The sequence below is a fragment of the Diadema antillarum genome, unplaced genomic scaffold (genome assembly GCF_040938485.1).
Source record: "Diadema antillarum isolate AM-2024a unplaced genomic scaffold, OU_Dant_1.0 seq00000162_RagTag, whole genome shotgun sequence".
Taxonomy (NCBI): Eukaryota; Metazoa; Echinodermata; class Echinoidea; order Diadematoida; family Diadematidae; genus Diadema; species Diadema antillarum.
The window spans coordinates 1,081,847-1,102,500 of NW_027271233.1; the positions used below are offsets into that span (position 1 = coordinate 1,081,847).

At 37.8% G+C, this 20,654-nt stretch overlaps 1 protein-coding gene and 1 long non-coding RNA gene across 2 annotated transcripts; both read left to right on the top strand.

Moving 5' to 3' along the window:
- Positions 1–3,738: 3,738 nt before the first annotated feature.
- On the top strand, positions 3,739–7,210 carry LOC139728052 (uncharacterized). The gene is made up of 3 exons (XR_011710786.1): positions 3,739–3,846; positions 5,131–5,327; positions 7,002–7,210. It is a non-coding gene; the product is annotated as an uncharacterized lncRNA (long non-coding RNA).
- A 3,849-nt stretch (positions 7,211–11,059) lies between these two features.
- Positions 11,060–18,509, top strand: LOC139728041 (uncharacterized). Its single transcript, XM_071639007.1, has 4 exons — positions 11,060–11,302; positions 13,275–13,445; positions 14,966–15,197; positions 18,142–18,509. Exons 1-4 carry the CDS (start codon positions 11,060–11,062, stop codon positions 18,507–18,509), a joined length of 1,014 nt encoding a protein of 337 aa, XP_071495108.1.
- Positions 18,510–20,654: the final 2,145 nt, after the last annotated feature.

The following is a 20,654-nucleotide window of genomic DNA, read 5'->3' on the forward strand; positions in this document are numbered from 1 at the left end:
ATTTCCTGATGTATATTTCTTTTTCAGTCCTGTGTGTGTTTTGTATGCTGATATACGGTATGCCTAATCACAGTGATTTTGCAATCAGAGTTAATCGAGACATATAGTTTCGAAAGACTGTGCGCCCAAAACAGGGATCGTGATATACTGGTATACAGACACGCCCTTTGCATAACCGATACCCAGATCGAACACGGTCTTACGTACGGCCCCGCCGAGAGCAAAATGCACTATGTACAGACACTTATGAGATGCGGAAACTCGCTCAACGTTATTAGTGTTAATGCGTTTGAGCTGGCGTAGCGAGATATTTCAGGTCAATAGGCTCTATAGGACCTTACGCTTCAGAAGGTGGGTATAGACGTTTCTCCTTATACTTCCGACAAGGCGCGCTCAACCGCGCACGGGAGCTGCGCTTAAGATCCCCCTCTTCCTTTGTTACCCACTGGAGCTAATACCTGTTTACGCCAGTGATATAAGAAAATATGAAAAGATGGATTAAGAAACTCTTTCAACACTTTTCCATCCATGAGGTATTACCATGCGTGATTCGGGTGTACAGTAGACGACCTTTTCCCCCCTCAAGGAGCTATAAAGAGCGCATATTTTCAGATCAAAATCTACAAGACGGTATACGTAATAAGCATCAAAGAAACGTGGCGCAATTAATATTCTCCGGTATGGCCAGAAAGATGACTTAACAGCTGAGGATCTGTATACGTTAAGAATGCATTTTAATGTAAATGCTTCATGTTTTATGCTTGTTCAATGTTTCAACGATTTTATTCTTCTGAAACTATTTGTTGTGCAGACAAGAGTAAAGGAGTTAATGAACATGACTTTTATCTCGTAGAGACTATTTTATAGTCCACAGTCTACCCATTTCATGCATGATAAGGGAATGATATGGGGAGACATGATTATTGTCCAATATGCATAAAGTATCTCTGAGACATGGTATTAGTGCATTTTTAGAGAAAACCCCATCCTGTAGGCCTACAGCATTCCTATTTATGTGTATGTCCATTTACAGTTCAGTTATAGACGTTACTTCTAAATGTACTATGGAAGTGTAATATATTGCTTGATTTTTTTTTTCAACTAGCATGCTTTGAGATGACAATTTTTTCTTATGTCATTTTCGTCTTCTTCTCCTTTTAAACTTCCCTTTCCGTTCAATTTCCGTGGTCAGATAATCAAATTTGTTACAGATATCATACCCAAGCGAAAGATAATCACAAGTCTTTCTTTTTATCTTATATTAATACTACCGTTTGTAGTTTTTAAATACAATCACCTTTCTTTACAGAGATGGGACTATGTATCCTCTTACCTCGATTGCGTTAGTTTTGACTCTTCTTCTTTCACCCCTTTCCCTGTCTTCTCTACAGTCTCTTCTAATTATTCTTCTTCTCTTCTTCTCTCTTTCTTTCTTTTCTTCCAAGAAAGCTTGCCGCACGTTTGTTTACATGATTGTGTGTGCTTCTTTTTGACTCTCCTTTTCTTTTTGCTTTATATAGGCAATTTGCCTTGTTTTGTTAGTTCAGCAAACTTAATTGTTTAAGAGGAAACTGCGCACTTACAAGCACTGCTTTCAAGCAGTCCCCTGCATTTCCAACAATTTTGATTCAATGACTGATATAAAAGTCACAATATCTATTGAGCTTGGTTCACAGAATTTTCTTTTATTACAATGGTGTGCTGACTTTGTGTGATTGTGCATTAAAAGGCTTATTGCAATTGCATTTTTCTTGTGGGAAATTTAATAAATGAAAAAAAAAATTAATGAAATGAATCTTCATTGTGTAAATCTGTGGAGAACCAATTCCCATCGTAATAAGTTATGTCGTCTGATGTTGCGTAACGCAGCGGAAAAGGGTGTGGCCTGTTTTACATTAGACCATAAAAAGCACATTCAAAAGACCACGAGAGGGCGTAGTAGCTCGCATCCGTAGAGCTACTAGAGAGTGTAAGTTCATGAAAGGTGTTGGGGAATAGTGATACGAGGGAAGTATAGAGTCGCACACAGGCCTATCCCCCATGGTTGAGTATTGGGTTGGGTAAATAATGAGTCCACATCTTCCTTGACTTCGATTATACGCTAAGTAGAGAAAGTCAGGATTATGTTACGCTTCAATTGTTATTATCATCGGGTGATATGATTTATGAAGGTGTAATGTGAGTTGTTTTTTTTTAATCATAATACTAGGAGTAAAACAATAAAGTGTTTTGCCATATTCTCTGTAGGGATTATCTTGTTTTATATAAATTATGATCGTTAATGCGAGTTGGCTGAATGAGTACTTTATAAGAATTGTGAATGTATAGCAAGAGAGTGGAAATAAAATAACAGGGAAGGATCCAGGAATTCTGTAAAGGGGGGCGCAACTAATATTTCTGGTGCCACTTCCGGGTTTCATTTCTCTTTTTTTTTTTCTTTTGTTTTTAACGATAAATAAAGGGGGGCGTGCGCCTCTTGCGCCCCCCTCTGGATCCGCCACTGAAATAATAATCATTAAAAGAATTTAATATCACAATCATTCCAAAGTATACATCTCTCTATATTAATATAATATATTTCTTCTCAATCTAATTTCGGATTGGTCCCTCCCCACAATCGTAGAGATTGATTTGCAATCTAAGGAAGTTAGGGAGCGTATCCTATATCTGCGTCTCTCTATTTGTCTTCCTGATTCGGCACATAACAGTTCTTGAGTCAGTGTTACATGTTATTGTCCTCTCGAAGAAAAGGGCAAAAAATTAAGTGACAGGAAACATTAGTTTTTGTCACCAAATGAGGCGGAGAGGAGTAAAACATAAACAAAACAAAACACACTTTGACACACAAACATACAAACAGCAAAGAAAGACAGAAATCAAGGTCTTAACGTGAGGGCGCTGTGGTATATAGTGGATAAGACTCCTGACTCCCGGCCAATCCAAGGACACATGTTCGATTCCTGTCCATGAGTCTGGAGATCCTTTACCCTGGGTAAATATGACCTTAACATTATTAAGGTGTTCTATTAGGATTGAAGGCGGTATTGGGTAAATGTGCTTACGTGTGCGTTTGAGTATGTGTTTGTGTTATGTGTGTGTGTGTTTGGGGGAGTGATCGGATGAGATTGGGATTTAGGCCCTAATTAATCATTCAGTATATGGCAGATAATGATTTGTTTCGGTTGGGGGTCGATATTACTTTGAAACAAAAAAAAATCATTTTTGTTTTTGTTTGTTTATGCGATACAACAGTTTTGATGTCAACAGTAACAGTGCCACGGTATATCTTTTCTTCTGGCAAGTTATTGCGTTGTATTTCCATGCAACTTCCCAGTCGAACAATTATCTTGGTTTCACTTCTCTAACCCGACGCCAAAAATAAACCGGACGGTCTGCAGGCCAAACAAGGAAGTAATATCTTACCACATCTATATCAAATAATACACTACAGGCATGGATCTCCGAAGATATGACAATTTCTATCATCGCGCAAACCCACGAGTCTCATGACACACAATGAATGTTGGAGTTTAGCGCATGGGTGTACGCAGAACTATTACCTGTGAAATTGCTGTATTTCGTTCCTACGATATTCTGTCTCGGGATTAAACAGCGGAATACGTACATTGAACTACATTAATTTTGGGAGAAAGAGACTGACCCAAGCTTGGATGCTCATTCTTCTTACGCTCCGTTCCCAGAGAAAGCAATAGCAAATTTATCAACTAGATATATAAAGATGTCACTATCAGCACGGGCGATGGAACGAACATGAGTCATCACTTGTAGTTGTGGATATAGTACTACAGACCTGTAAACATTGCATTGTCTTGGATGAATAAACTGGTGAGTACATGACTTAACATTCCTGTCCCTGGTGATAGGGTTTACGAAAGTTTCCAAGTACTCTCTGGCTCTCATATCGTATGACTGAAATCAAATAGCTAAAAATCATGTATTGTTTTATGTTACTTGCATTCAATGAAAGTTTTGCTGCAGTACATCGGATGCAGAGACCTCAAAATTAATTACGAAGATAATACTTGCTCTAAATACTACATCAAAGGTATTGTTTACCATTGGCAAATTGGGAGCAAAGATTTAAAAAAAATGCTCGAATCATCTCATTTGATGTATAATATTTTGTGTAGGTCAGTTGTATCACAAAAACATCCTACTATATAAAAAATTGAAATAAAGCCTCAAATATAAGGAGATACCACTATTATTCTTACTAAACCAGAGCAGTACACGGTTTAGTCTAGAAAGTGTTGCAGAAACAATTTAATTATAACCATTTGTTGACAGTTGTTATATTTAACAATAAGTACATTAACATTGATTATACCGATTAACTTTTGTTTTACACTGGTTAATGTTTCTATCCCTCACACACATTTAGGAACTATTTTGAAGCACTAAAGCTGCACGCTCTGTAGCTCTTACGGTATTCATCAACCAAAGTTCAATTTTAGTACACTGTAGCTTCTACAAGATGGTGGTGGTGATATAGATGATGAACAACTGCATGTATATTACAATTCTCTCAATTTTCTTTTCTTCCCTATTTTCTTCTTCCTCCCCTTCCTATCATCATCATCATCATCATCATCATCGTTATCATCATTCATCATCCCCAGAATGATCAGTAGCACTATATTTCTACCAGGATTTCATCTTTTACAACCGCGATTGTTAGTATATGCGCCAATTGTGATGTCATCACTGTAACCGTCATCAATATCATAGCTGTATCATCATTATCATTATCATGTTGTTAAACGCGATAATCATTTTTGAGGATCAAAACTACTGACTGCACTTCACTAACAAAGATAGAGAGATACCTGAATGTATAGGCCTAGGCCTATAGATAAATGCATATTATAAGTAAATGGATAAATGAATGAAAGAATTCATTAATCAATAAATGAATAAATGAATAAGCAAATGAATACATAAGTGAATAAGGAAAAAAATAAAGCAATATATATGTATGTATTTCTATATTCTCTCTTTCTCTCTCTCTCTCTCTATATATATATATATATACTGTATGATTATATATATATACATATATATATATATATATATATATATATATATCACATTATATTTACCCTCTTAAAGGTATCTTATTGGTCTTGGTGCTGAGTGCGTTCTGCTTGAGATGTGTGCCAGGTCCCTGCTCAGGTTTCAACTTCAGTTGCTGGGAATATTCCACCGGGGTGAGATCCATCGGCGGATGAAATGCCTCATGTGCTCAGATGCGTTGGGCACTTCAGCAAAGCCAACTGAGCACGAGCCTCTTACAAGTTACCTTGTCGGTAAGTATATAACCGTCTTTCCAAAGGTTACCTCAATTAAGGGGACATATTTTTTTACATAACATACTTTTGTTTTTGCTTCCTGTTTATTATTCATTTTAAATGCGTGTCTAATATTTTTACTTTGTATATTCTGTTGAAAAAAAAATGGAAATAAAGTTTGAATGGAATTGGAATATATTGTAGGGACTATTGATGTAACCATCACTGTTATACCCCTGATCTCCACGAATAATCTACACCGTGGTTGACTATTATTTTTCTTGATAGGTCTCATCAGATTAAAGTATCAAACGAGGGTTCAGAAATTAAATCGATGACAACGTAGGTAAAAGTTATTGTGCAGTGAAAACGAAACTGGCCCGCAGCCGTATGTATTTCGTCTCCATCGGATATAGATATACAATTTTTTCTCAATCCCATTATGCTCTGCGATGAGCACTCTTGAAAGTATTAAACATATACAAGGGGAGACCTAAACAAATAGATCTCCTCATTTTGACAGGGATACGAAGTGGGCATGATGCCGCAATCAATTTCCGACCCATTCTTGATCGCACTTTGATCGAAATGCCTTAGGTGTTACAAAAACATTTCCCACTTTTGATCCTTAATATTTCATATACTATGTATCAGATAACACTGACATTGATATAAGCAACAGCTGAATAGTCACTGATAGTGCACAATTTTGTTGGACGCTGTTGGAGGTTATTTCAAAATGAAAGCATAAGTTAGTTTCATTTAATTCAAGATTAAATCTTAAGTTGGGATTGAGATTTTGCTATATTTTCAACCATCTGTACAATACTTTAACTTTGCACAGTATATTTAGTGAATTGTTGAGTACAGAAGTGTGTGGCGGGTTAACACAGTCTCTGACGATTTCAGTAGAATCCGTGATTTGATTGGATGACAAGCTCTCACTGGTCACTGACTGCTTTATACTCTAGTAATTATCAGAGAGTGACAACTTATTAGGGCTAAAAACTGTCATAAATCGGTGCCCTGTTTGCTTTGGGGATCTTTTTTCTTCTTCATGCAAATGACTTTCACCCATCACTGGGAGCTTTTATAAAGTTAATTAGCAATGCACCCGACTCATTTTATATTAAAACCCATTGAATATATGTTTCTCCTTCTTTTGCAAGTCCCCAGCTATGGCCGACATAAGTTACAGTGTTTTAAAACCGTAGACGTAATGTGTTCATAGTATTATACTTTACGTTAAAAACCTAGTAGGTCTATAAGCCTGTTCGGAATTACATCCACCGCACCGACACATACATTGTCTCGAGTTAAAACGACATAGTGGTAAACAGAGTGTTGTGAAATGAGCAACGTCTTATTAGAAATAAAAGGGCCTGAACGGTTTCTTCACTTTCCAGTGAAAGAACCCCCTTTCAGGTTTCAGGGAGAAAACGTGTTTACATACTAAAAGCAAGGAAGATTACCTCATTAAGGGATATTTCTAGCTTTACAGCAGATTGTTTTGTTTCGATGATTCAAAATTCGGGTCATTAAGCCATCGCTTACTGGGGAATTGGCCCAGGGGAACTGGTCTGATCTAAACGGTATGCCTAATGCTTCTATGTAAAAAGAGGATTACACCCCGGATAAAAAGCTTAAGCGGCCAGAAACTTTGACTGACCTCTGATTTAATTTCACTTGAAGTCGAGTATGGCGGTAACAACAACGATGAATCCGGACTATCCGACATGGAATTCCACCTGTTCGAAGAGGATGAGGATGGTTTCCTTGAGCTCTATGGCAACGATCAAACGGAGCTGAATTCGAGCGAAGATGGGCTAACGGGAATCGAGTCCGAGTCGTGTGTCGTCTGCGGGAGCCTACAATGGGACGGGGATGGGAAGAAGATATACAACGTGGCAGAAATAGGTAAGCACCTGCAAATGTATTTGGCTTCATCATCAGCCTGTTCATGTATTAGGATGAATGATGTCTACCATCACACTCCTATAAATAGCTGTTCATCTCTGGCGGCATGAGGGGTGGCCGGGAGACTTCCAGCAACCTGATTAATTGTTATCGTTGTTGTTGTTGCTGTTCAACAGGTGGCGTTGGTGTTGCTGTTGGTGTTGTTGTTTTTGATCATCTCCGAATCATTAGTTCCCAAGAATCTATCCCGTGTCTTGCAACCCTCCTTCTTAATCCTACAATATAGCTCTTATGTCCCCATGCCACTTATATACCCGCTATATGGTAGTCGCGCCTGAGCTAGGGAACAAGCTCCCCATTCACATCTTCACTACATGCGTTTAAGACTCCGCTGAAGATACACTTAATGAGATCGATAATGTCGTTGTATATGTCATTGCGATATTGTGTTCTGTATTTAACCCTCTATGAAAGCCCAATGTGCCCCCTTATTTTCATTTGCCATTCCTACGTCCTTCATCAAATTTCATTTTTCCTAGAATTTTACTGCAACTATTTTGATATATACTTTAGCCATGTTCAATATGTCTGGTTGCCTTGGAAACCGTACAATGATAAGCATGTCAGTCAGATTTTGCGTGTTTTTCTATACTATATAGTACAATATAATAATGGATGATATGGGATTTTCTTGGCTGTAAATTGCTGAATTAGGAAAATAAAATTATGAAGTAATTGGCTGTGAGTGGCCCTGAAATGTTTTTCTTATCATTTCCTTTATTTTCCGTGTTGTGTGACATAGGCATCAAACAATAGATATGATGGAAGTAATTGAAAAAGCGGGTTTTTTTTTTCAAAGATTACCATCTAAGTTTGTGTCATTTGTGAATCATTCGCACAAATTTGCCTGTAGTATCATCTGTTTATCATACCAATTTGCAAATTTAAAGAAAAATCTAATATCATAGAAATGTGAAGAGTGATTACATAAAACCGCATTGATTAGCGCCCCCATGTGGTGACCTTGAGAAATATCAACCATGACATTAAACAATGACGTTTGACTTGCTTTTGGATTGTGACAAGAATGAAAATGATTGGTCTAAGATAAAGACTTACATACTCGAATTTTTTTAACAAATGAAAAATCATGTTTTTAGCATATTTCTTATGCATTCCTTTATATTTTGGTAAATAGCGCCCCAGACGGTGAAACAGAGAAAGTTGAAATGTAGGGCCATGTAGTTGCTCCATCCATGTGCCAAATATGACGGTGATACATCAATAAATAAGTTATGTATAGGGGCACATTGTGCCCCCCCCCAAGTGTCAAAATAGTGGTGTCTGCTTAGTATATTTATCAATTTCATGTATGTGATTATTTTTAGACCAATAATGATCATTGTTTAATATTTGATATCGTGATTTTTTTTTGTATAAGTACAATGTTTGATGTATGTAATGTGTGAAAGAATTTTTTGTAATTATGTTTAATTATGTAAGATTATGTATGATATGTTATGGTGTACTTTATAATGGTTATATTCGTAAAGCTCTTGGGAACTCTAAGCGGGGAAAATGTAAATTATTAATATCATTGTTGTTATTATAATAATTTATCATTACCTTTATCATCTTATAAATGGAGATGATATATTATATCTCAAATGGACGTGAAAATGATATGTTTTACAATGGTGTGATTTTTGTTTTGTATGTATTCTTTATTCTAGTTATTCATTAATACATTAATTTTGTTTATTCATTTATGTTTTTTTTTGTGTGTGTGTCATTGATTACAGACAGGGTATTAGCAATTTATTGAAGTCTTGAATGTGTTGAATATGACAAGTACCATATATAGCAAATCAAACATTGCTCAACTTAAAGAGGAAATCCACCCCAAAAATAAATGAATTTCAAAAGAAAGAGAAAAATATTCCTTAGAAAACAATACAAAAATGACACAAATCGGATAAGAATTAAGGAAGATATGACATTTTGATATTTCACCTTTTGCCGGATAACATTTCTTTTTCAATTCAATTCAATTCAAACTTTATTTTCACGTTTTTCAACAGCATGTTCAAAGAAATATGTGAAATTTCTTGACAAATCCTTATGAATATTCCTCTGTATGAGGGAGATGCTGAAGTCATACCCTCACAATTTTCTTGTATGCTATCTATGAAATTCGAAATAGAATATAAAAAACATGACATTTATGTTACTACAGCATAAAGTGTATATACATGTATAGAGCTAGGAACTATAGACCGTTTGGATATTCGCTCGGCGTGAGTTTAAAGACATGATGTTCCCTCTCTATGCAGGGTAATACACGTACATTTTTGCCCCATTGTAACCTGCATTTAGTGTATTTATAGTGTGTCAATTAGGGGGGCATTAATCTCGTACGTCCTAGACTTATAGTATTCGCACACTGGGCCAGGCTGTAACTAAATACCCCGATAGGTAGGTAATCGTGTATTGTAACTCAAGACATAACACGAACATTGTTACAAAACGAAACATATTGCTCAACACGAATGTTTGATATAATCGTGGTATTGAAACAGTTAACTTCTCTTGGTATCGATGGCATGCTATGAAGAAAAAAACAAACAAACAACCCGGCGACGTACACACACACACACACACACACACATGCACGATTTTATGCACTTTCGAAGCATGCATGCCTGTTACAGTTTATCCAAATACAAGCAAAAATAATGTTATTCCCGATATTCTATACACTCGGTATCAATTCATAGCATTATAAGTGGTCGAATAGGCCCACTCGTGACTTACTTTCATTTCCTTCAGGATCATCTCTCTTCTTATGTTCTTTTTTTTTTTCAAATAAGTAGTTATGATTGTTTACACGCATAATATTTTCGATCATACAATAACTTCAACGTCCCCCACGGTCAATTTTTGCAGGCCGCACGTAAATACAAATTGTATCCCCCTCTTTACTCTGTATACATTGTGAAATATTATGTATACATGTATATAATAGATAGATATAATATTATTTCGTGCATATCATGACATTATCGATTATGTAACAAGTGCCTCGCTCGTAATTTCTGTATTATCTCCTGAACTTCCTTTGTATACATTTGGTATCTCTGCTATTGTACACTGCATCTGACTTGTACCTCGCTCAGGTGATCACGCAACTCTCGAGAAGTCTTGTGCCGCGGACATTGTTTTCTTTGTTTTTCTTTTTCTTTTTTTACTTTTCGGCGTTTATATTTCTCCAATTCACAAATTGTCATTCCTTGAATTACATATACCAAGTAAGAAATAATCTCACATCCGCATCTGGGAATCTACACCCTACAAGCAATGCTTCTATGTAGATTCCTCATATTTCACATACTTGACAATTCATCCATGCTTTTGTATTGTGATGTTTATGTTTTATGTATTTGTTGAAATGTGGAATATGGAACAATAAAAAACAAATAAAACAAAACAAACAATTATATTCATATTACATTATACATATATAATATAATATATCAGAGATAGATAGATAGATAGATAGATAGAGAAGATAATATTACATGTATCCCCAATCTCTGCCGCAAAAAGGAATATATGGATGTAAGGCGGGGAGCAGCATTCACACATGTAAAATAATGCGAGTTAAAGTTTGACAAGAAATTGCCGACCTCGACTCATACATGTCATATATTAGATTAAATATGAAATCTCGGTTTCTATCCTGTCCTGCGCCTTTTTCTTCTTCTCTTAATATTTACTCATCAGTTCCCGGTTCGTGCTGCCGAGTCGCAGGGACTGTGATGTCCAACGTCTTCATGGCGCTTCTCATGGCGGGAATCTGCTACAACACGTGGGTGTACATCACGCTGCTGTTTGGCCGCGAGGACGAAATTATGCACCTCACCTCGTACATGACCTTCTCCTTCGCGCTGATCGGCGTCACGCTCATCTGCCTATACTCCAAGCTCCGCTACTACTTCAGCTATGGCAGCTACCTGGACACAGATTATGGTCCCATATATTGGGGATGGTGTGGGGTACTTCACCAAGACTATGTGGTAATTGAATTTTACAAATTAATCATCATTATCATCGACATAACGCATGTCAGTCGGAGCTGCCAAATCAACACTGGAGCACAATAACATAGAATTACTCCAAGAGGCTAAACAGAGAAGAAAATATGCCCATGTAAATGCGGGTTTTGAAATGATCAAAAAAATCTTCATTTTGCCGAAAAACCAAACTTTCATTAGTTTTCTCTCACTTTTCAAAAAAACAAGAAACAAATAAATACACTAGCACACACACATATTCCTGCTCACTCTGCTCTTGCAAAAACCTTGTTATGAAAAAGGGGACGGAAAAGAGCTTAAAGGCTGCTTATCAAGCTTGTACTGTGGCGTATGCATGCCTGCATGCAAAAAAAACAAACAAACAAACATTGCAAACAAACAAACAGAATCAGTAGTACATATCAATATGAAATATGTATGAAAGATATATATAAAAGAAGCGTTATACTGAATGAAGAGTGTATATCATGGCAACAGTGTGATGTGCATATCATTCTATATAAAAAGGAAGATGAGTTATATAGGGGAGACTGTAGCGGGAACAACATCGATGAGTGAGAGGATATACTAGAGCATTTTTACCAAGAGGAAGGATAAGAAAGAATAAGATTACAATGTGAGGTAGAAAAGAGGAACAATATACACAGGAAAAAAAAGATTATCGAAAAAATAAAAATCCCTCTGGGATACATGCAGAACTAATGTGAATATTCGAACAGTCACGCTGTATAAAGAGCCTATATACCTATAATATTGACACACTAATTTCATCACGAATTTAGGCAAACAAAGATTTTATTAACTCCCATCATGCAGTTGTGCAATACAGCGATAGAAATGATTTCTTTTTTCGTCATTGTATGAAACATACACTGTAATTTTCATAAGTTGCTTAGCAGGCTTCGATACTCAATTGCAGGCCATAAAAAAATGTGATCGATTTGACTAATGTAAACAAAAAAGAAGCAATAGTGCTTTGGCGTCACCTCAGCAAGGACGTGCACTCTACATACCCTTTATCAGCTTTTGCTGCTTTCGGTTTTGTAATAACAGACAACGTAGCGGTTATTTTCGATTCCGTTGCGTGACTGTTTTATTATGGGACGTGGTGGTGGTGGTGGTGATGGTGGTGGTGATGGTGGTGGGAGGGGAGGGGGGGGGGGTAATACCTTAATGACATTAATTGCTACCATTCGATTGACCAATGCAGTTCCATCAGATAATATACAAGTTCAAATTCAAGTTCAAGTTCAATGATATTTATTGCTATACGTTAAGAAATTATCAATTTGTCAACATTAACTTAGGAACTGGCAACTTTGAAGTCCACTCCATAGTTCATTTTTTAGAAAAACAAAAGATAGACAAAATCAGATGGCAATGTAAAAAATTTGTCAATAGTAACATCAAGATTCCTATTCTTTCATGTTTTTCCAATCAAAGAATCAAATATTGATTTAGAGGTTGAGAGGCTTTCAATCTTTTTTTACCAATCAGAATTTATCATAATTATGAGCAACCAATAGCTCAAATAATAATAAGATAATGTTTAGCTCTAACTCACAAAAGAGTATAGCAATAAATAGTAGAACTATGAGAAAAAGAAGACTGTATGAAACCACAGAATATTTTACACGTTGAGATTTGTTGGGTTCAGAATTTTGTGACATTTGTTTGTGTATATGAACAGATATAAGGAACATAATTATACAGTGTATTATGTATGATTACATGTTGTGTGTGTCGAAGTATCAGTTATGATTACCGCAAACTTTTAATGCATAATAATATTATTCGAAGTAACGAACATCTAGGTGTAGAAAATTTGCGGGCTTTGTAATGACTAACCTTCGGAGTAACAAACCTATAATACTTTTTAGGATTACCAGTGGAATAATGAACATCACTCCTTTGAGTAGGGATAATTGTTGTTTTTTTTTTCCTTTATCACCAGACGAGACGGTTGCAATATTTGTACCATGGAGGTAGCTTCCGTATCCCAAACCGCACCTTCCTGGCTTCATGTCTAATCTGGCCCCTCGTCAACACCGCCCTGCAAGGACTTTATTTCTCCGAACTCGTCAAAAGGATTCAGAAGGGGAGCTGGGTGGTACAAGGGACTGAGGTAAGAACGGAAGGCTAAAGGGGGTGGGGGGGGGGGGAATACACCCCAATTTGTGAAACATTACCATCCAGATACTAGTACACCAAGCACATCAACAGACCTTCACTCTGCCCTGTATTTCGAGTTTGAAACAGTACTCATCTTGTTCATGGAAACAAGAGTAATAAAGCAAATGAAACGAGTAACTTTCACGTTAATTTGGATTTTAGACTTGATACCAAACCTTGATGCAATTTAGCCGTATGACTTGCATGCGTGCTGTCAGTTATTGACCGTGTTCCTCTAAACCGACCCTGCTCACAGTGTTTGATAGTGTTTTGAATAAATACGGCGCCTTCTTGCATCATTATCATTCATTATTTTCTTCATGTACGATCATAAATATATGTGCTCTTCCTCTCTCTCTCTCTCTCTCTCTCCCTCTCTCTCTCCCTCTATATGTATACATATATGATATATGCATATATTTGTATTATATATATGTATAATATACTATGGTTACATAGATAGATGAAATGTCCAAGACTAGTGTGTTTGTATTTAATGTAGGTCCTATAGGGTATGCATAATGAAGACCTATATTGTTTCTTTAATATGCTCACTTTTTGAATGTGCTACTCATCTGCGTCCAAACTGCATCTCATACAGCAAATGAACCCCACATGCACATAGGGTTGCCTATTCATAAATTGCGTCACACATGTAAAATACAAAGTCTGTGAAGGCTTCCGTGGCGGTAGAACGTTGGGTGGTAGCGGCTTAACGGTACACTGTAAAAACATCGGTGTTAGATTTAACACCATGGGTGTTAAATCTAACACCGATCAAACTTCAATAGAGGACCACACCCACAGGTGTAGAAAATGCACTTTGATGGTGTTGAAAAGTGTTCACCTGACACTTCGTGGTGTTGATTTGACACTGTGCCTGGTGTTATTTTGACACTGTACTGGTGTTAATTAAAAAATGACACCACATGGTGTTGATCTGATATTTGTTGGTGTTAATATCAATGATTTAACACCCGTCAAGCTTCAATAAGAGACCACACCAGCTGGTGTTACTGTGGTGTAAATTTATTTTCACATTTTTTCAAAAATCTAGTATTTTAATCTAAAATTCTTGATCGTCTTGTTTAAATTAAAAATTAACAGGAAGTGCAATTACTAAGAAACTCTTCAAAAACAGTTTTATGTTTGGAAATGACACCCGGAGGTGTTAATTTAACACCATAAATGAGCACCGAAAATTTAACACCAGCTCGGTGTTCACTATTTAACACCGGACTTTTTGCAGTGTATAGGCCTACATGCACCTCGTATTCTTTCTAGGGTATGTGTTTGGCCCTGGAAAAGGCCTACCCAGTCCCAGTCCCTATTTACCCAGTCCCCGTCATCACTGCGTATAGAGGCCCTCTTCAGGGCCAAACACATACTCTAGAAAGATTAATACGTGGTGCACCGTTAAGCCCAGAGAAAATCCCAGAGATCCTCAGGGTGTTTGTCTTTTCCTTTTCCAAGATCACATTCGTGACGGTCGGAATGCTTCTGTTCGGCATCTTCAATCACACGCTGTACCTGCTTCGACACTCCTTCGAAGTCGAGTGCAACCTCCTCCTCGCCTTCATCGTGGAGCACGAGGGTAAGCTGGATCGATGCCGCATGCGACTGGCGGAGACATACCGCGATTACCGTCTACTCCGCTCCGCCCTCGGAGCTTGGATGCCCTTCATCATCGCGCTCGGAGTTCTGGGTGAGTCTCCCTTTCAGTCGCGGGAAGGTCCAATGTGTGTGTGGGGGGGGGGGGAGGGGCACATTGTGCCCCTAACATATTTTTATTTGCCACTCCTACACCCTTTACCCGATTTCAACCAAATGGTGACTTTTCCTAAAATCTTATAACGAACATTTTGATATATAATTTACCTAGTACCTATGTCCGCTATTGCTGGTTGCCATGGCAACCATGTTTGTCAGATGTCTTTCTGTCCTACAATGTAATTTAAGTTAACAATATCATAATGGATGGAATGGGTTTTCTTGGCTGTAATTTGCTGAAGGGCCAAAGTGTGAAGTAATTATCGTCGTGAATTACCTTGAAATGGTCTTGGTATCATTTCCTTTATTTTCTTATGTGACGTAGGCATGAAACAATAGACATGATAGAAATAATCGAAAATATAGCATTTTTAACAGACTTACATGTTATATTTTGTCATTTTCTCACAAGCTTTGCCAGTAATATCATTTATTTACCATTTGTAGACTCTATGATATAAATGAGACTCTTAAATTACACATGTGGTAACATAAACTGTTTTGAAACGAAGTATATTTATACTGAAGGAATACCATCTCTAATGTTCTTTGTTGGTTCGCATACAAGTTGTACAGCGTAAAATGAATCGTGCATGCTTGTTGTGTTCCCATATGATCAAACATGTTCAATCAATATGATACATTCACCTAGCATGATGGAGTTAATATTTGTGAATGGCATTCATGATTTCAGAGTGAATAGTGGTTTTCATACATTCAAAATCCTTACAAGATCGAAAGAGAATAAAATGAAAATAAAAAAGTGAAAACTGGCTATACATATATTTTCGATTAGTTCTAAACTCAATGCTGTATATAGAGGAATTTATACTGGATATTATTTTGCTGTGAACGTACACATGTGCACACACACATAAATATACACATTTATATACATATACGCGTACATATTTAGAGAATTCATATACAATGCGTATACATGCTCTTTATACATGCTCTTATAAATTATATCCTTTATAGCGCTGTCAGCTGAAGAAACCCGGAAGTGGAAGGGTAGAGATGAGCTGAAGACCCACCCCCCTTTTTTTTTGCTTGCTTGTTGATCAGCTGAGAGATGAGCTGAAGATCGCCCCCCCCCCCCCATTTCTTTTCTGTTTTTTTTTTTTTTTTTTTTTTTTTGCTTGTTAGCTCATGAAATTCTGAAGTGCCGACCTTTTGAAAACGCTCCACCGGCCCTGACAAATAGATGGTGACTGGCGGGGGAGGGAACATACCGAATGTTCCACCCGAAGGGTTTGAAATTCTATTGAAGGAGGTTATAAGTCCCGAGACGAAGTCGAGGGAATTATAGCCTCCCGAAATAGCATTTAAAACCCTGAGGGTGGAACGTTTGGATGTTCCCGATAACAAAAGTCATCATCTGTCATGGGTAAGTCCAATACGTCAAATACGTCAACGTCAACGTCAACCAGCAGCACAACGCACTCGATCGCTCGCGTATAGCGCAGAGCCAAATTCACTGTGCGCGCGCGGTCCCTGAGAGGCCTTTTAACTGTCATACGTGAAAATGTTTTCCCACGGGAGAACATTACAAAGAATGTCCGCCCATGGGCGAACATAACGAATGAGCCTCCATAACGTGACTATGTTAGCGAATCACTGAAGCTGGTACTCACTGAGCGGCGAACGTTTGTGAACGTAGCGAAATTGAGATTCGCCAACTTTTCTGACGAATGTTTTGCGAAAAATCGAGGTTCGCTTCTGCCATTAGCGACAGTTAACGACTTTTAGAGATGTTTAGCGACAATTATTAGCAACACTTGAGCGAACGTTTGCGACAGTGTTTGCGAAACACAGGTGGCGACTATTAACGACTGTTATAGCAAATGTTAGCGACAGTTTTACAAATGTTGGCGACAGTTTTGCAAATGTTAGCGACAGTTTTGCAAATATTAGCAACTGTTTGCAAATCCCTTGCGACAATTTGCGAATGTTTTGGGACCTGGAAAAGTACCAGGCGATTATGTATAGTCAGACCCATAAAACGAATGTACAACCTTCCACTGCATTCAGATCTCTTGAATGCATGTGACCACCGTTCAAGATGGATATCCAGAATATGGAAATGAATTTCTGCCAAGACGAGGCTCAACGTGCTGCTATCCTTGAAGAGATGCTTTGCCTGGCTGCTGCTACAGCTATCTTGCAGCTTAATAGAAAGAAGATGAAGAAAAACAAGAAAGGAAGAAGAAAAGAGAGACTGTTTGGGTTAGAGAGTGGTTGTTGCAGAGGACAGACTTGGGTCAATATGAAAAGCTTTTGCAGCAATTACATGATGGAGATGTCAAGAGCTTCAAGAACTTAATCAGAGTGGAACCTTGCCTGCTTCAAGAGCTTTCAGGAATCATATGGTTACTTGTTCGCTAGCAGTGGCGAATCAAATAAAAATGTTAGCGACACCGTATTACGACCGTTTGCGAATTCTTACGAGTGTTTTGCGAATGTTTGCAACTGTTAGCGAAAATGCAAATTCGCAAAGAAATTTTGAACATGTTCAAAATTTTGAACATGTTCAAAATTTCTTTGCGACAATGAAAACTTCTGGCGACAATAAAAAACGTTTGCGAACTTTCTTGCAACTGTTAACGAACCTTTTGCAAACCTTTACGAACCCTGGCGAAATCCCAAATTCGCTACGTTCGCAAACGTTCGCCGCTCAGTGAGATACCCCCTTAAACGGTATTTTAATTACCCATTTAATATCGTACAATGTTTCTCAGAGAAAGTCAAATGTTGATTCAGCAGAACACTCTATGCCTTTTTCGATCACTGACGATCTTTCCCTAGCTGCGAGATCTTGTACTGGTTGCGGAAGCCTTTAAATATCTGCTCTTTTGATCCTTTCTCCGCAATTACAGGTCTCACCATCCACATTAACTGGAACTACAACGTCTACAGCGGTCATGAGACGCTTAAGTCGAGCTACGCCGAAGTCATCACGCTCAACGTGTTCATCTTCTCCGAGAAAATCATGTGCTTGGCCCTGCCCCTGATCGCAATCGGGGGCGCAGATCTCAGCTACATTTGGCGTCAATTTCACTACGCCCTCTCTCGGCACCGTCTGAGCAGACACGAGTATTTCTGGGACCGCCTGATGTGGTACACGCGTGAGCTGGACGAAAATGACAGACCCACGGGTGTGGCGCTCTTTCTCAGCGTAATTTCGTTATACACGGGTCTGAAACTCTGCTCGCAAAACCTGGATTATTCCACTTTATTGAATTGAACAAGATTATTCTGAATGCTACCCGATCCCGTAATTTCACTTAGTATGGACGGTGGTAATCAGGAGAGATTTACGTCGAGGACAAGTTTTTCTCCCCTCTTTTAAGCGGAGATTCCGCTTAACGGATGATTGGTATTTGCTAATGATAATCACCAAACATGAAGCCTAAAGGTGCAGTATGCGGGCTTTACACTTGCCCCACCGATATCTTCAACATTTAAGTGTGTGCATATGTGTTGCGACTCTCAGAAAAAAATTAAATAACAATTTTTAAAAATTACGAAATGAGTTCTACAATTTCGATTGACGCATCATCACAGCAAACCTAGTTTCGCGGATCTGCAAAATAACCCTTTCAGAATTCAGAGTACACACATAATTATCAAGTCCATTTTGCTTAATGACCCTGCCAATGCCGAGAAATATCAACACTGCTAACTTTTAGTGTTTCTTTTACCCCATTCGAGTGAAAAAACCCACATGACATTGTATGCCATGACACTAGCAGGGCCGGCGCAGCGTTTTCAAAAGTGCGGGGGCCCACTTCCGGGCTTCATGAGCTGACAAGCAAAAAAAAAAAGTCCTCAGCTCATTCTCTCCCCTCCCATTTCCGGGTGTTATACAAAAAGGTCTTCAGAGAAAAAACGTAATCTTACCGCCGCCATACTTCAAGATCTCTATCTATTTCTATTTTAGTGCCACTTACGTACTTCCGGGTTGAAAAAAGTGTGGGGGCCCAAAGTGATGACACCTTATGTATTCCTTTGTATGGTGCACAAAAAGTGTGGGGGCCTGAGCCCCCACGGCCCCCACGGCTGCGCCGGCCATGACTAGCAACTATAGAATACATTTTTCTCTTTATCCTTTTCATCATTCCTCTTAGAAATTTCCTTCAAACATGTCCACATAGACACGCAAACACATTACTCGTACAGCCGTACAAAGAGGGATCGAGGACAGTAATCTTATATATGGACTGCAAATTGTATATGTAATAATGTATGTCTGAGGAAATTAGAAAAAAAAATGTAATAATGTATGTCAAAAACTCACGCTATAAAGTCAGTCTGTATGCCACCTGTAGCAAAAATACAGCATTATGCCAATGGCATTTGTTTGAAGGGACTCTACCGCACAAAGAATAAAGCTTCCAAGTAAACGAAGATTCTGCTGCAGTGACGTCAAACTGTCAATCATTGCTAAAGTACTACTATGATTAACAAAAGACATCGGAATGCACCTTCTTCTATAATAGACCCAAACAACATAACTTGCATATTATTTCCTTGCAGTGTCCTTTGTTAATAAAACCATCAGTAATATTGTAACATGCAAGTTTAAGCAAGTTGGCCACATGAGTACGCAACATTGAGGGCATCATGAATCAACACAATTCAACGTGCACATGCATTTGGATGTGTATAGTATATATACAGTCATGTATATACGCGTATTTCCTACGTGTGGTCCATGTGAGGGATAGGCGGACATCCATTCGCACTGAAAGTGGTCAGCTCTGTTTGTATAAACTTACAATCTATTTATTCATGTTAGCAGACTCAGGCCGTGGCTGCATATATAGTGGAACATAGGCCTACTTATGTCTTGTGTAACAATACGTTTCATTCAAAAATGAAATTTGATAAATGAAGTGAAGCCCATAGAAAGAAAAGTATATTAGCGGAGTGAACTGTTTATCCTGTATCATTATCACTTCGGATGTACCATTAGACATCGATATTATTATCTGTGTTATCGGTATTATTCTATTTAATGCAAAAAATAAAAAATAAACATAGATAATCAACCATATTCTGAAAAAAAACAAATGAGAATGGTTACCGATATAGTTGGCATGAGATTTGGCTTTTCTTTAAACTGACACTGTGTTGTTTTTTTTTCTTGTCAAGATACACATTGATCAATGTACATAAAAACCTTGAATCCATAATGTTGTAATCTTTAAAAGTGAGCAACTGTTATTATGCACAACATTGTACGACCATTAACTCTGATATTTTGACCGCATTCACTCTAAGAAAGTGCTGCGTACATGTATTAGATTGCAGTATTGATAGATTTGTAAAGGACAGTGTCTTTGTGCAAGTCTTTGATATTAAGCAAATCAATTAATTTCCTTCAAAC